The 16,262-nt window shown below is 43.7% G+C and overlaps 1 protein-coding gene and 1 long non-coding RNA gene across 5 annotated transcripts in view; one reads left to right on the plus strand and one right to left on the minus strand.

The window, feature by feature from the left end:
• Window positions 1-16,262, plus strand: part of LOC143706663 (uncharacterized) — a 98,611-nt gene that overhangs the window by 24,677 nt on the left and 57,672 nt on the right. The gene's annotated exons all lie outside the window — the stretch shown is intronic.
• lpp (LIM domain containing preferred translocation partner in lipoma) overlaps window positions 14,376-16,262 on the minus strand; it is a 258,449-nt gene continuing 256,562 nt past the window's right edge. For 3 of the 4 annotated variants that reach the window (XM_077198834.1, XM_077198836.1, XM_077198835.1), the window contains 2 exons: window positions 15,250-15,370; window positions 14,911-15,173 (listed from right to left, as the gene is read on the minus strand). In XM_077198834.1, coding sequence (XP_077054949.1) covers window positions 15,045-15,173; window positions 15,250-15,370 — 250 coding nt within the window. In that variant the 3' untranslated portion in view covers window positions 14,911-15,044. Of the gene's footprint in view, window positions 15,174-15,249; window positions 15,371-16,262 lie in introns of all 4 variants that reach the window. The other variant, XM_077198833.1, reaches the window with a different exon arrangement.

Raw genomic sequence — 16,262 nt, forward strand, 5'->3', positions numbered from 1 at the left:
AGAGAAAGGTGCTGTCCACAACCTGATAAGCTCTCCATTCACATCGGAAAAGAAAAGCACTGGGCCGGCGACCTGAGAACCAGCGTGGCTCGCCCCGAGATACCAATCCTCCAACCGAGACTGAAAGGGACACGGTGGAGTTCCACTCGAGCCCGGCAGCCTCGGCGGCCCTTTCAGCATAGCTGACATTTCTGTTTCTGGCTCGGGCAATGTTACACTCCCAGAGGGAGATAACACAGCCGAGTAGTCATCTCCAGAGGCCAGCTCACCCTCCGATGCTACTATCAACATCTTATCCTCTGGGGGAACCCCAATTGAAACGGCTGATCGGTCCATTACAGAGGGACCAGCACGCTCAATAGGAATTCCATCGGCTGCAGTGTGATGAAGGAGTGAGGAGCCCACAGGGAATGGTTACCGGGCGAGACATCCATCACTATCATTCGATCACCCATCCCACGCGGCACCGGGGGGTGGGGCATGGTAATGGGGACTTTTGTGACCGTCAGAGAGGAAAAGGGAACGACCGCATCCAGAAACGCACAGGTTGAACGACATCTTGAAAAGATGCAAACGCACCTGCGTTGCTCTTTCAGGAAATAGGACCCATCACCAGTGCCGGAGCACACAGGGGAATGACCGTGGCAACACTGATCAGTGAACTGAAACAGTGAAGCACTCACTTTTCCGCCCTCTAACCAGCCGTCAACCCACACAAACCTTTAGAATTTGTTGCTAACGTCATTAGCCCGTAGAAAACTGAGGTTCGACCACGGGGTGAAGGTCTGACGCCAGGTCGAAGCAACTGGAACTCGGAGCGTGCCTTGTTGCCATGCCCACCTCGTGACTCGGTTGCGAAGCCAAAGCTGAAGCGGTCTCACATGAGCAATCCGAGCGGCGATGTTGCGGCTGCGGATGTCATATGCCCCAGGAGCCTCTGAAATAACTTCAGGGAACCACACTCTTGCGCTTGATTGTCTCAGGCAAGTCAGCAGTGGCTGAGTGGAGAAGGCGACCAAGTCGATACCGAGAAAAGAGATTCTCTGCACGGGGCAAAGTTTGCTCTTTTCCCAGTTGACCCGAAGGCCCAGATGAGCTAGGTGCCGGAGCACTAGGTCCCTGTGTTCACAAATCTGGTCTCGAGAGTGAGCTAGGATAGCCAGTCGCCGAGATAGTTCAGGATGCGAACCCCGTGTTCCCATGGAGGATTAAGGGCTACCTCGATGACCTTCGTGAAGGCGCGAGGAGACAGGGCTAGCCCGAATGGGAGAACGGCGCACTGATATGCCTGCCCCTTGACAGCAAACCGCAGGAAAGGTCTGAGTCGAAAGAGAACGGAGACATAAAAGTAGGCGCCCTTCAGGCCCTTCACAATCCTGTGGCCGCACACATTCGGAAATGCATTTGGCCAGGAGCATCTTGAACGGCAGCCTGTGAAGGGGGCGGTTCAGATGCGCAGGTCCAGGATTGCCCTTAACCAGAGGATGTCTCCGGGACAATGAGGTAGGGGCTGTAAAACCCAGACCTGATTTCGGCTGGATGGACAGTCTCGGTCGTACCCTTCGCCAGTAGGGTAGCAACCTCTGCTCTCATGATAAGGGGCATAGCCACCGACCATAGTGGAGCGGACTTCCCTGAAGCGGGGAGAAGACCGTGCAACCTGAATCGCATAGCCGAGCCCGATGGTTCACGCGACCCAGCGGGACAGATTGGGAAGCTCTACCAGGCTCCCAAGAACTGTGCCAGCGGAGTCATGTGAACCTCAGACATCCCCTCGGTGGTGCAGCGAAGTGGATTGACCGGCCCGTATGAAGGTAAAATGATGACATAAAGAATTGCATGCGCAGGGTAAGATTTGTGAAAGTGTACAAAAGATTGCAAGCGTAAATTAAATTTGCTTGTGCAAGAGAAGATTTGTAAAGGTGTAAATCAAGTGTAAGAAAAAATATATTTGCAGCATTTAACTGTTATTCGTAAGTGTAATTCATGTATTTTGAAGCTGCAGCTTCATGCTAATGCAAAATAAAAAGGATCTGTATTCTTCAGACTTTCATTTTTCCGCGCTTATAGTTTTGGCACGGTTTTTGCGCACAAATGCGGTCAAAAGCACTGCAAGCCTGTGAACAGCAATTTACAAGCGAAAACGACAGAGGCAGGAACTGCAAAACAGATTAATTGCATAAAATCAAACTTTGTGTAAAAAAATAAACTGTTGCAAATGTCTACATGACTCTTTGTGTGCATGAGGCAAAAAGTTTCCAAAATAACCCGATTTGTACAGTTATGTCTTTCATTTTCCTGCGCTTCCACTTTTGGCACGATTCTCTCACTAACTGAGTTTTGCAAGAGTGAAGAGGAGGGCGGGTCCACCTTCATGTAGCCAATCAGATGAGCTTCTCGCTGACTCTCGTTTTACTCTGATCTGATTGGTTCAATAAATACGCCAGTCACCAGAACACATCTTTATCTTCATTTGGCTCAGAAATGTCCTCATTGCCGAAATGGTACTTTTAATGCACACATACATGTTAACTAAGTAAATAAATGAACAAATTAATAAATAAATCATGATTACTTAATAAGCTGTGCACCAGGCTGACTGACATTCATATTGAATTTCGAGCTGGTGTTAATATTATTGGATTGAAATTGTATATCTTATATAATCTGTTACACCACTGAGCTGATGTTAAACTTTACAATCAAAACATTTAGTACCCATTCTTTATGTAATAATACCATTCTGATGCAGTGTTTTTCTCATCATGTCTCTGTTCATGGTATTTAACACTCAATTATATATTTTAAAATATTGTCTTGCACTGTCAATATTGATTCTGATTACATCCGTGTGACTGATCAAGATATTATATGTAGATAGTATGTGTCACGGTGGGTAGTGGGAATAAATCCGTGGACTCAGGTGCAGAGTGAATAAGTATTTTAATAAAGACTAAACATAAAATAAACAAATCAACAAAAGAAAACCATGATCATACTAACTAAATCCAGAAACAAACAAGGCAGGGCAAGACAGGCACGGAACTAAACGCAACAACATATGTAACAAATACAACGAACGAGCACAGGACAGCAAACACAGGAAGACTAAATAGGGAGGCAAACAAAGGAGGGTAACGAGACAGACAGGTGGAGCAATTAAACCAATAATCAGATAACAAGGGGGAGGGATTAAACAATGACAAGAGCACATGGCTCAAAATAACAAAACACCCATGTGCATAACAAGACAGGACAGACATGTGACATAACCCCCTCCCTACGGAGCGGCTACCAGACGCTCCATCCGACCCGGGTGGTACAGGAGGGACAGGCCAGGGGGGAAACAGGAGAGACAGACCAGGGCAAAACACACAACACAAGAGTTCAGGAGGGAGGTGGAATGGTGGAGGATCAGGGGGAGGGATGGGCGGCCAGGTCCATGAAAGGGAACAGAAACAGGGGGTGATGGTTTAGCCGGGGGCCAGGGCGAAGCAGACAGTCCATCGGGCGGCCAGGGCGAAGCAGACAGTCCATCGGGCGGCCAGGGCGAAGCAGACAGTCCATCGGGCGGCCAGGGCGAAGCAGGCAGTCCATCGGGCGGCCAGGGCGAAGCAGGCAGTCCATCGGGCGGCCAGGGCGAAGCAGACAGTCCATCGGGCGGCCAGGGCGAAGCAGACAGTCCATCGGGCGGCCAGGGCGAAGCAGACAGTCCATCGGGCGGCCAGGGCGGTGACGATCCCTCGGGCGGCCAGGGCGGTGACGACCCCTCGGGCGGCCAGGGCGGTGACGACCCCTCGGGCGGCCAGGGCGGTGAAGACCCCTCGGGCGGCCAGGGCTCAGGAACAGACACCGGCTCAGGAACAGACACCGGCTCAGGAACAGACACCGGCTCAGGAACAGACACCGGCTCAGGAACAGACACCGGCTCAGGAACAGACACCGGCTCTGGAACAGTAGACACCGGCTCTGGAACAGACGGCTCCGGCTCTGGAACAGCCACTGGCTCCGGCTCTGGAACAGCCACTGGCTCCGGCTCTGGAACAGCCACTGGCTCCGGCTCTGGAACAGCCACTGGCTCTGGCTCTGGAACAGCCACTGGCTCCGGCTCTGGAACAGCCACTGGCTCCGGCTCTGGAACAGACACTGGCACTGGCTCAGGAACAGACACTGGCACTGGCTCAGGAACAGACACCGGCACTGGCTCAGGAACAGACACCGGCTCAGGAACAGACACCGGCTCAGGAACAGACACCAAAACTGAAACAGCCACAAGAACAGACATAAACACAGAAACAAACACTGGTTCAGGAACAGATGCTGACTCCGGCTCAGGTACAGCAGACACCGGCTCCGGCTCTGGAACAGCAGACACTGGCTCCGGCTCTGGAACAGGCACTGGCTCTGGCTCTGGTTCTGGAACAGCAGACACTGGTTCCGGCTCTGGAACAGCAGACACTGGCTCCGGCTCTGGAACAGCAGACACTGGCTCCGGCTCTGGAACAGCAGACACGGGCTCTGGCTCAGGAACAGCAGACACGGGCATGTCCAGGATCCGAGCCAGACGCTCCAGATAGTCCAGATCCAAGAAGGCAGACGGCACTGGCTCTGCCTCCGGCTCTGGAATGGGTACTGGCTCTGCCTCCGGCTCTGGAACCTGCAAAGGCTCTGCCTCCGGCTCTGGAACAGGCACTGGCTCTGCCTCCGGCTCTGGAACAGCAGACACTGGCTCCGGCTCTGGAACAGCAGATACGGGCTCCGTCTCAGGAACAGCAGACACGGGCTCTGGCTCAGGAACAGCAGACACGGGCTCTGGCTCAGGAACAGCAGACACGGGCATTTCCAGGATCCGAGCCAGACGCTCCAGATAGTCCAGGTCCAGGAAGGCAGACGGAACGTGAACAGTCTCTGACTGGGCAGACGTGACGTGAACACTCTCTGACTGGGCAGACGTGATGTGAACACTCTCTGACTGGGCAGACGTGACCTGAACAGTATCTGACTGGGCAGACGGGACGTGTCTCCTCCTTCTCCGGAACACCGGACTCGGGACCACCAGACTCGGGACCACCGGAACAGGGACCACTGATGAAGTTCGTCTATCACCTCCTCCCCTACGGCCTCCGCGGGTTCCCGAGAACCTGGCCAACCGAGTTCCCTCAAATCGCTGAGAGTCAGCAGGGGTCTTAACATGACTGCCAGTCACAGTCCTGGTCTCACCTCCTCCCAACTGATCACCGGCTGTCCTGATCTCCTCATTCCTCTGCGCGCACGTAGCAAAGTATTTGAAGAGGGAGATCCTATTCTCCCTCTCCGCAGGACAAAGTTCACTCCGCTGAATCCACATGTGGCTCGTTCGTTCTGTCACGGTGGGTAGTGGGAATAAATCCGTGGACTCAGGTGCAGAGTGAATAAGTATTTTAATAAAGACTAAACATAAAATAAACAAATCAACAAAAGAAAACCATGATCATACTAACTAAATCCAGAAACAAACAAGGCAGGGCAAGACAGGCACGGAACTAAACGCAACAACATATGTAACAAATACAACGAACGAGCACAGGACAGCAAACACAGGAAGACTAAATAGGGAGGCAAACAAAGGAGGGTAACGAGACAGAACAGGTGGAGCAATTAAACCAATAATCAGATAACAAGGGGGAGGGATTAAACAATGACAAGAGCACATGGCTCAAAATAACAAAACACCCATGTGCATAACAAGACAGGACAGACATGTGACAGTATGACTACCAAAATGCTTTCTCTGTGTCCAGATTTGACTGTAATGAAAAACTGATACTAAATCAACATGAACTCAACTTTGACAAAAAGTAACTAATTATGTCTGAATAAAAACCCAGCAACCAGGGAATACACAGCATAGATATGTTTATATATAGGGTTATACAGCCATCTAGTGGTTACACGATGGAATTGCAGGTGATAAATGGTGCATAATTTAGAGATGTTCTTATGTTAAAGGGAAAAATTATGATTCTAACTCATTTTAGTAAAATAATAATAATAATTCTGGAATCCCCTCTGATCAGTAGACCAGTGAAATTATGCATGCAGTAGTGCAGATTTAGGCCCACATTCAGCATCAAGATTATAAACTGATACGGCCTGATGAGGAGGAGGAGGATGAGCAGGATACATGCACTGGATACACAGAAATGTCCTTTCTTAACACACCAGCTCGAAATTCAGTTTTGGCTCATATAGTCAGCCTAGTGGTGCACAGACTATTAAGCAATCATGGTGTATTTATTTATTCATTAATTTGTTTATTTATTTATTTAACATGTATGTGTGCATTAAAAGTACAATTTCGGCAATGAGAACATTTCTGAGCCAAATGAAGATAAAGATGTGTTCTGGTGACTGGCGTATTTATTGAACCAATCAGATCAGAGTCAAACGAGAGTCAGCGAGAAGCTCATCTGATTGGCTACATGAAGGTGGACCCGCCCTCCTCTTCGCTTGCAAAACTCAGTTAGTGAGAGAATCGTGCAAAAAGTGGAAGCGCAGGAAAATGAAAGACGCAACTGTACAAATCGGTTTATTTCGGAAACTTTTTGCCTCATGCACACAAAGAGTCATGTAGACATTTGCAACAGTTTATTTTTTTTACACAAAGTTTGATTTTACGCAATTAATCTGTTTTGCAGTTCCTGCCTCTGTCGTTTTCGCTTGTCAATTGCTGTTCACAGGCTTGCAGTGCTTTTGACCGCATTTGTGCGCAAAAACTGTGACAAAAGTATAAGCGCGGAAAAATGAAAGTCTGAAGAATACAGATCCTATTTATTTTGCATTAGCATGAAGCTGCAGCTTCAAAATACATGAATTACACTTACAAATAACAGTTAAATGCTATACATATGTTTTTCTTACAATTGAATTGCGATTTACACCTTTACAAATCTTCTCATGCACATGCAAGTTTAATTTACGCTTGCAATCTTATGTACACTTTCACAAATCTTACCCTGCGCATGCGATTCTTTATGTCATCATTTTACCTTCATAGGCCCGGACGTGGAAGGCATAGTGGCCCGGTGTGGGGGCACGGTCATTACCGTACCCTGACAGAGTAAGTCGGATCCAGCTGATGTAGTAAGTAATTTATTCTTAAGTGCTTTGTTCTAATCGCGATATTGCATAGTGTCTGTGAACCGCAAAAAGACTGTTTAAATATGAATTGCGTGTCTGTGTGTATGCTAAAAGATGAATGAACGACACAGGCGCGCGCGCGTTGTTTACTTCAGTTATACAGCGCGTGTCTGTGCCATTCATTCTCTCGCACCTATATTAGTAAACATGTTATTTTTACATGGACACATCCAAACTATATTGCTACAGCCTACTAAGATGAGTAAAAATAGACTGAAATATGTTGAAATAAAATGTCTGTATAAGCAACAAACTGCAAATTAACATGCTAATATAATATCATGAACACGATATGTTACAGACTAAATATGAATGTTTAGACAAGATTTTGTGATTGGTTTTGGATAGATTATAAAGTTTTGACTGTAAAAAAGACTACGGTCACATTAAATAGGTAAGCTTTTGTTCCCCAATTTCTTCTCATATGTTAAATATACTATAGTATGGGATGTTTTGTCAAAAATAAAGTAGGTATATTCGAATATCAACTGTTATTATGTTATTATAGTGTTGGTTCCAATATTCAAACCAATGAATCCTTACCTTTTTTAATACGTATGATAAAATGTATACTTTTTACAAAGAAAGAATACACTTGAAATATTGTTAAAATTGTAATTGTTGTTGTAATTGTAACCTATTTGTAATTGGTTACAATTTCTAATTGTAAAATATGTATATATAGATAATTTCTTTTGTCCTTGCATTCTTTGAGACCCCGTGACACAGCTGTGTGAAAGGCTAATTAATATGCAGCTCATTATGTATGTGGCACATTATCCGGCCTTTGTCTTCTCAGGTGTGAACACACCTCCACGCATATTGCCTTTCCAAACAAAAGGTGTCTTATAGAATTTAAATCAATGTATTTTTTTGTGTAAATGAAAAGGCAGGGTGATTTTCAGATCATTTTGAAGCAAAAACTCTAAGCAACAACACCCATTAGTCAAAAGTCTTGTGGACACATATTTAGTATGTGTTTTGTGGCCTTATTTCAGACACTTTAAGTTTTAGTTTTTTCAATAACCATGCATAAACAATATTCTCTCAAAAATTAAAACATGCACATACATCTTGCTCACATATTATGGTAGCCCTGTTTGTGCTAAATGGAGTGTAATTACACCTTTGCAATTAATATGTTTATAAGCAACTGAAAAAAGCACAAATGTCAGGGCATGTCAAAACATCTCAAGGACCCCAAAAACACCCTAGACCTCAGAGGGTTAAAGTGTACTTAAGTATACTTAGAATAGTTCCACTTTAGCACAAACAAGCACAACCCCAAATCAAGAAAAGTTGGGACATTTTGTAAAATGCAATAAAATCAAGAATCTGTGATTTGTTGATTCTATTTAAACTTTTTTTAACTGACAAAAGTACAAAGAAAAGTTTTCCAATGTTTTCACTGACCAACATAATTGTATTTCACTGACCAATCATCCTGCCTAATCATTTACACAAAACAATACATTGATTTAAATTTTATAAGACACCTTTTGATTGGAAAGGCAATATGCGTGGAGCTGTGTTCACACCTGAGAAGACAAAGGCCGGATAATGTGCGAGCTGCATATTAATGAGCCTTTCACACAGCTGTGTCACAGGGTACCTAAGAATGCGACCTCGGACAAAACAAATTATATATATATATATATATATATATATACATATATATACATATATATATATATATTACAATTACAAATTGTAACCAATTACAAATAGGTTACAATTACAACAACAATTACAATTTTAACAATATTTCAAGTGTATTCTTTCTTTGTAAAAAGTATACATTTCATCATACGTGAAATGTAACATTTCCTCTAACATGACCAGGGAGGGACTGTCATGAGGATTATGAGTTCTGGGAACCAAGTCCGGGTGGGCCAATAGGGAGCCACCAGAAGGACCTGCTAATCGTCCTCCCTGACTTTGTACAGTGTCTGTGCAAGTAGGCTCACTGGGGGAAAGGCATATTTGCTGAGGCCCCGGGGCCAGCTGTGTGCCAGTGCGTCCGTGCCGAGTGTTCCCTCGGTCAGGGAGTAAAACAGCTGGCAGTGGGAGGTCTCTGAGGAGGCAAACAGGTCTACCTGAGCCTCCCCGAGCTCTCTCCAGATCAGCTAAACCGCCTGGGGGTGGAGTCGCCATTCTCCCGGAAGCACAGCTCGTGATAGCTCGTCGGCCACACGGTTGAGCAAGCCAGGGACATACATGGCTCGAAGCGACCTCAGATGCTTCTGACGTCAGAGGAGGAGGTGGCGGGCAAGTTGCGACATGCGACGGGAGCGCAGACCACCTTGTCGGTTGATGTACGCAACGGTCGCAGTGTTGTCCGTACGGACCAACATGTCCCTGCCCTGTAGCGGCCTTTTCAAGCGGCTCAGAGCGAGATGTACTGCTAGCAACTCGAGGCAATTGATGTGCCAATGCAGTTGGGGGTTCGTCCACACCCCTGACACTGCATTCCCGTTGAACGTGGAACCCTGGCCGGTGGCAGAGGCATCTGTGAATATGATTCTACTGGCGGGACACGCATGTATCCCTTAGCTGCCCCGCCATCAAGGGTGGTGAGGGACGAGGAGCCACCGGAACGGTTTCTGGCAGTGAAAGGTGCCGTTCACGTCCCCGTGAGCTCCTCATGCACATCCAGGAAGGGCACTGGGGTGGGTTGCTGTGAACCAGCGCGTGCCACCCCGAGATACCAATCATCCAGCCTCCAGGGCTCGGGACACGGTGGAGGGTTCCACACGAGCCCGATCCTGTTGGCGGCCCGGGAAAGCATGGCCATCATCTCCGGGTCCGACTCGGGCATCGCTGGCACACCCGAAGGAGGCAGCGGGACCGAGCCATTGTCCGCAGAGATTTCTGACGCTTCCTCTGATGCAGCGATCGACATCTGGTTGTTGTGGGGAGCACCAAACGAAACGACTGGTACACACCTCGAGGATGGTCCAGCACGTTCAGTTGGTAGCTCTACTGGCTGCGGACCATGAGAGGGGTGAGGGTTCCTAGGGGGTTGGTTCCCCGAAGGAAGCGCACTTACGGTAATCCTCAGGTCACCCGCATCACTGCCCGTAGCAACCCTCTGGGGAGGATTGGAACGAGGCAGAGGAACGGGGACTCCGCCCCTTTGCAGGAACGTGAGTCTCGACCGCAGGTTCGAGATGGTCATCTTCCCACAATGGGTTCATGACTCATCCACGAACGCTGCCTCAGCGTGTTCGAGGCCCAGACACACGAGGCAGCGATCGTGACCATACCATGATCCCAGGTAACGACCACATCCAGAAACACCCAGATAGAACGTCATCTGAAAAAGACGCGAACTATCTGTGTAAGCTCTTTTAGAGACTGCTTTCCTTGGTGCTGAAGCACGCAGGGGAACGGTCACGGCGAACACAGACAGGAATGTGCACCTGTCTGTGCGCTGTTCTCTCTCGCTGGTCTTACCAGCCGTGAAAACGGCCGTTGAGCACTTTAATCGCGCACCTTACCAGCCGTGAGAACGGCCATTGAGCGGTTTAACCACGCACATTACCAGCCGTCAAAACAGCTTTTTTGTTTGCTCAGTTTTAAAACAACAAACAAATAAGAGAGAGAAGAGAGAAAGAGACCGCTCGCGCTGCTGTGCCGTCACGCCCGCACCAAAGTGGAGAGATCCAGAAGAGGCTTGCTTTCAAATTCACTCTGTTCAGCATACAAAGTTCTTGGGTCCGAAGCAAAAAGCTAGTGTGCAATCGCAACAGCTGCTTATTAAATACCCGCGCTGCGAGGCTGCACAGCTGTTGCAAATGATTGCACGCCAATGTGTATTGGCTTGTTTTAGTTTCACTCGAAGTTGATTGGCCTCTCTAGCGAGATTCCTATTGGTCAGTCATGACCTATGTTGTAGTTACTGACCTAAAGGGAACCAGGAAATCTCAGTCTGTGTAGGGCAAGGCAGTAAACCTCTGTTGAATGTGCGTGACCTTTGAGCCCTCAGATGGCATTGCACAAGACACCATCATGCTAATCCGTTAAATACCACCACGTACTCAGGAGTAATCTGGAAAACCATTTTGACTGAACACAGTCTGACTCTGCATTAAGAAATGCCACTTGAATCTCTGTTACGCAAGGAGAAAGCTTTACATCAGTTCTATGTGGAGATGTCGGCCAGTTCTCTGGGCCTGAGCTCATCTCAGATGGTCTAGAAGACTGTGGAAATGTGTGCTGTGGTCAGATGAGTCCATGTTTCAGCTTGTTTTTGGGAAAAAAATGGACACCGAGTTCTCAGTCTCAAAGACGAAAGGGACCAACCAGACTTTCACCAGCGACAGGTGCAAAAGCAAACATCTGTGCTGGTATTGAGGTGCATCATTGCAAACGGTATGGGTAACTTGCATTATTGTAAATGTACCATTGACATGGAGGCATGTATTTGGATTGTACAGAGACGTAAACTTCCATCAAGATGACACCTTTCCTGGGAAACAAGACAATGCCAGGCCTCATTCTGCACATGTTAAAACTGAGTGGTTTATAAACACTCTGCACCATAGAAGGGATGTGCCTGCCTTACTGTAGTCCAGATATGTCTCTTATGGAAAATGTATGACTCATCATGAAAAGGAGAATCAGGCAACGATGACCACAGACTGTTGAGAGGCTGTCTTGTATCAGACAAGATGGGGCAAATATTCCACTAGCAAAACTCCAACAATTAATATCCTCAACTCCCAAATGATTAAAAAGTGTAATCATTTTACAAAATGTCCCAACTTTTCTTGATTTGGGGTTGTATATGTAATACAACTTTAGTTGAACTTCAGCACTGCTTTTGGAAAACTAAAATGCATTTAGTACAAAATTAGTTGTTCCAATTTAACAGACTTTAAGTATACCAATTTATAGTGTGCCACAAATACATTTAGTTATACTTAAGTACATACAAATACATTTTACTATTTTGTATACTATACAATTATACTAAATAGTATACTATTTTTTCACTACGGCGCACGCGCATGCACACACACACACACACACACACACACACACACACACACACACACACACACACACACACACACACACACACACACACACACGTGACAACAGAAAAGAAAAATAACCACTATGGAGTTTTTCAAAAGGTTTATTAATTATAGAGGAAGTTCTGTGTTAAAAACATCAGAGTGTAAAAACAGAATCCAAGTATATACTTAGAATGTCACTAGAGCACAGATTAGGTTCTTTTACGTTGTTATTTCTTCATGAAGGAAAAGAAAAACACATCAAACTGCCCTATTGATGACAGCTCAAATATTCTTACCACCAGTGCTATAGCATGTATTTCAAGGCAATTGAATGCTGGTATTAAGCATTTGCTGCGACAACAGTTTCATATAATCAAGTTATTGCTATTGTAATGGTCACAAATGGGAAACTTAGTACAATGTGTTTTGAATTGCATCCTGATCAAACCTTGAACAGAACAAATCAACTTGAACAACTGAAATACACAATAAATGCTTGAAAGATGAAACTAATTAAAATCAAATCTATTTGAATAAAATAACTTGAGATGGGTTTAAGTAGTAAAGCAAAAGAAAGGAAAGACATCCTAATTGTGCCAAGTAATACAGTAATAATTCTCTTTCCAATAACACTCTTAATGTTTTTAAAAACATAATACACTTAATTTCCAATTAAGTCTTAAAATATTTGATTTGGTGTTTCTATATAAAAACTGGAAATAAAGATCAGATCAAGTTGCAAACATGCATAGCCTCTAGGTAGTGTGAACAGGAGAAAAAACACACACAACAAAAACAAAAAAGACCATTCAAAAATCATATCCCTCAACACACAACATCAGCCACAAGCCACAGCTGTGTTTGTGCTCGAACAACACCACCTCAGTTTCACACAGGCTGGAAAAGGCACATATAGAGAAGGTACTAAGCAAAGGAGGTATAGATTGAAGCACTGATGAAGCTCTAATTGCTTAAAGCTACAGCACATTTTATTTTACATAATGAAAAACTCCACAAACTGCCATAATAAATCAAGAGGGGCATGTAACCAGGTATTTATAGCCGGTTTGCATATATACTGTATCATGACTTTCACATCTGAATTTACCCTTCAACCAGAGAGGAAGTTCCCTGGGGCATCACTGCAGCACACTGATACGACTGGATATTTCCTGAGGTGTTAACTCTCTAAACCTCAACATTTATTATGGCACTCTGTAGATATACATACATAATTTCTGATTTTCCTAAACTGTTTGCACTGTAGCTTTAAGAACAGCTTAAACACTTTCTCGTCAAATAACGTCTGCATATTCTTCTTGGTAAAGTGTCAATGCAAAAACAAAGAAGAAATTTGCATAATGATATCATCCACAAAATTACGAAAGAAAATTTATTATTCCTAAATGGTTTCCTATTTTTAATAATACTTGTGTGTCTATCTCTATCTTACGTAACTAATACTACAATAAATTCACAATTTAAGGTTATTTAAAATTATCGGGTTGTGTCTCATCAGCCCTTAAAGTCTTAGATCAAATTAGATCAAATAAAACATCCTTTCAGCCCTGATTGTCACACTTTAAACCTAATCTGACAGCGTTTCCTCTGAGAATTTTAAATTAATACCAAATAGTTCTCATTCTGCCATGACATTATTGCACAATTCACTGTGCATATCTAAAAATACCTACATTTGATCCCTATACCTTTTCACCATGTTTCACTCATGATATACAAATAAATGCGATAACTGAGCACAATTAGAAGAAAAATAACACCAAACCACTAAAAAATTCCAAGCGCAGTATATTTCTTACTAAATTCACTTGAACTGAAGCGGTACACTGAGGAAGAAACAGGAAACCGCACTGAATGAACCACAACGCATTTAGGCTTCTGAGCTACTGAAGGCCATTCACAGTCCTTAAAGGATAAAATACTCTTCTCATTAGATTTCAAAAGCATACAATAATATACATACACGCTGTCCCAGAGAAAGTAAATGTAGCTCTTTGGTAACTTTCATCTCAAAGGGTGAATTCAGAATTGTAAATCGAAAGGCTATGCATTTACAAACACACACATGTACTCAAAAACATGCTGATGAAGCAGGTGTGATGCATGAGTCAAGGTCCAGCTCGTACTATATATATATATATATATATATATATATATATATACTGTCATATCTTGTGTACCTTGGTGAACATGAAATCTCCAATTTTTCAGGTTTATTTGCTACATAGCCATGTTTGAATGATGCACGATTAAAACTTCCAAGTATTTTTGTATCTGCGTTATTTGATAAAGTCATTGTAGTAAATGTGTACTTGTGTGACTTCATGTATAACTAGTAGCTCTATTTGAAAGTGTAGTAATATGATGCCTAGCGATCAGAGAGCATAATCCCTTTTTAGAGGTAGATTCTATGATGTTCTATAAGGGTTTTTTTCAACATCCCACTTCCCAAATGAACAGGACATTTTGTTTTGCAGCTCTGTGAACATCTGAGTTAGAATCTAACAGTCTTGTCTATATGTTAAGGCCTACTTTGTTTAGGTGCATATAACCAGCTGTAGCGGACATTTATGAATACATATCTGCTAATAAAAACGGTTGGGCAGAATAAATGAGTGCAATTTTAACAAAAGGCACAGTGTGTGGTGCATGAGCGACAAGACAAGTCATGGCCCCTTAAGTGGAATGACAGCTTTATGTGTACATGTGCATTTGTCTGGGCATAAATATTTGTGTGCAGTGATGTGACAGGATATGGTGTTTCTCAGATTTTGATGAATGCAGGGATATTAAGGACCTGCATGTACATATGTGTGTGACTCAGAGGTCAGTTGTAGCCTTGGCAGTGAGGACCTGGATGCGACTGGTGTTGCAGTTTTTGCAGAGAACATGGCCATCCAGAGGGTAGCAACCCTGGTTGTCTCCCTCAGAGAGAAGACAGCCACAGTCCTATGTTGAACACACACACAAAATAGTATGACAATTCTGTTTACAAATATATTTATGAATTTGTAGCCACACTCACCTCACAACCATAGCACTGCACATGGAAGTCACGGTCTAAGGCCACAATACGCACAGTCTCCTCCTGGCCAGGTGATGGCATTATGGGCTCATTACACACAGAGCAACGAGGGGCAAATTTCCTGGGAAAAGGGAGGGGGAAAATAGAGACAGAGAAATTACGACACAATAATCTTGAGGACAGAGTTGCCCAAAGTTTGCTTGTTATGACTTTTGATATACATTAATTTGATAAAAAAAAAAAAAAAAACGCTTAATACACTACCATTCAAAAGTTTTGGGGTCAGTAAGATTAATATTTTTATTCAACAAGGACACATTCAGTTGACCAAAAGTGAAAGTAAAGACATTTACAGTGTTATAAAAAGATTTCAAATAAACATTGCTCTTCTGAACATACTATTCATCCAAAAAATATATATATCTATCACAATTCCACAAAAATATTACTTTTGAATAAATTGAACTTTTTTCAACATTGATAAGAAAAGTTTCTTAAGCACCAAATCTGCATTTTAGAATTTAACATAATATTCAAATAGAAAAGTTATTTTATATTGTAATAATATTTCACAATATTACTGATTTCACTGTATTCTTGATCAAATAAATGTAGCCTTGGTTCATGTAAGAGAAAAAAAATTGTAGTGTAGTTGGATAAAATGCAGCAATTATTTTCAACCCATGGCCCTCAGTCAAATTTGATTTTTGGGCCTTTGTAGTAAAACGTTCTCTGCTCTATAACATTTTGCAATTTAAAGATACCGGTATTGTGGCATCTTAGGCAAAATAATCAATATGGTAACAATCGTTGAGCACCAGCAATAACTATTGCTCTAAAATTACCATAAACAAACATTTTTTCATTGTTAACACACCCTTAAACCTGTGTGACTTTAGGGCTGCAACTAACGATTATTTTGATAATCGATTAATCGGACGATTATTTTTTCGATTAATCGATTAATCGGATAGAAATTAAATTAGATTTTTTTTTTTATTATAACTAAATAA

Source organism: Siphateles boraxobius, unplaced genomic scaffold (genome assembly GCF_051911475.1).
Source record: "Siphateles boraxobius isolate OS27281-9 unplaced genomic scaffold, OSU_SipBor_1 41, whole genome shotgun sequence".
Taxonomy (NCBI): Eukaryota; Metazoa; Chordata; class Actinopteri; order Cypriniformes; family Leuciscidae; genus Siphateles; species Siphateles boraxobius.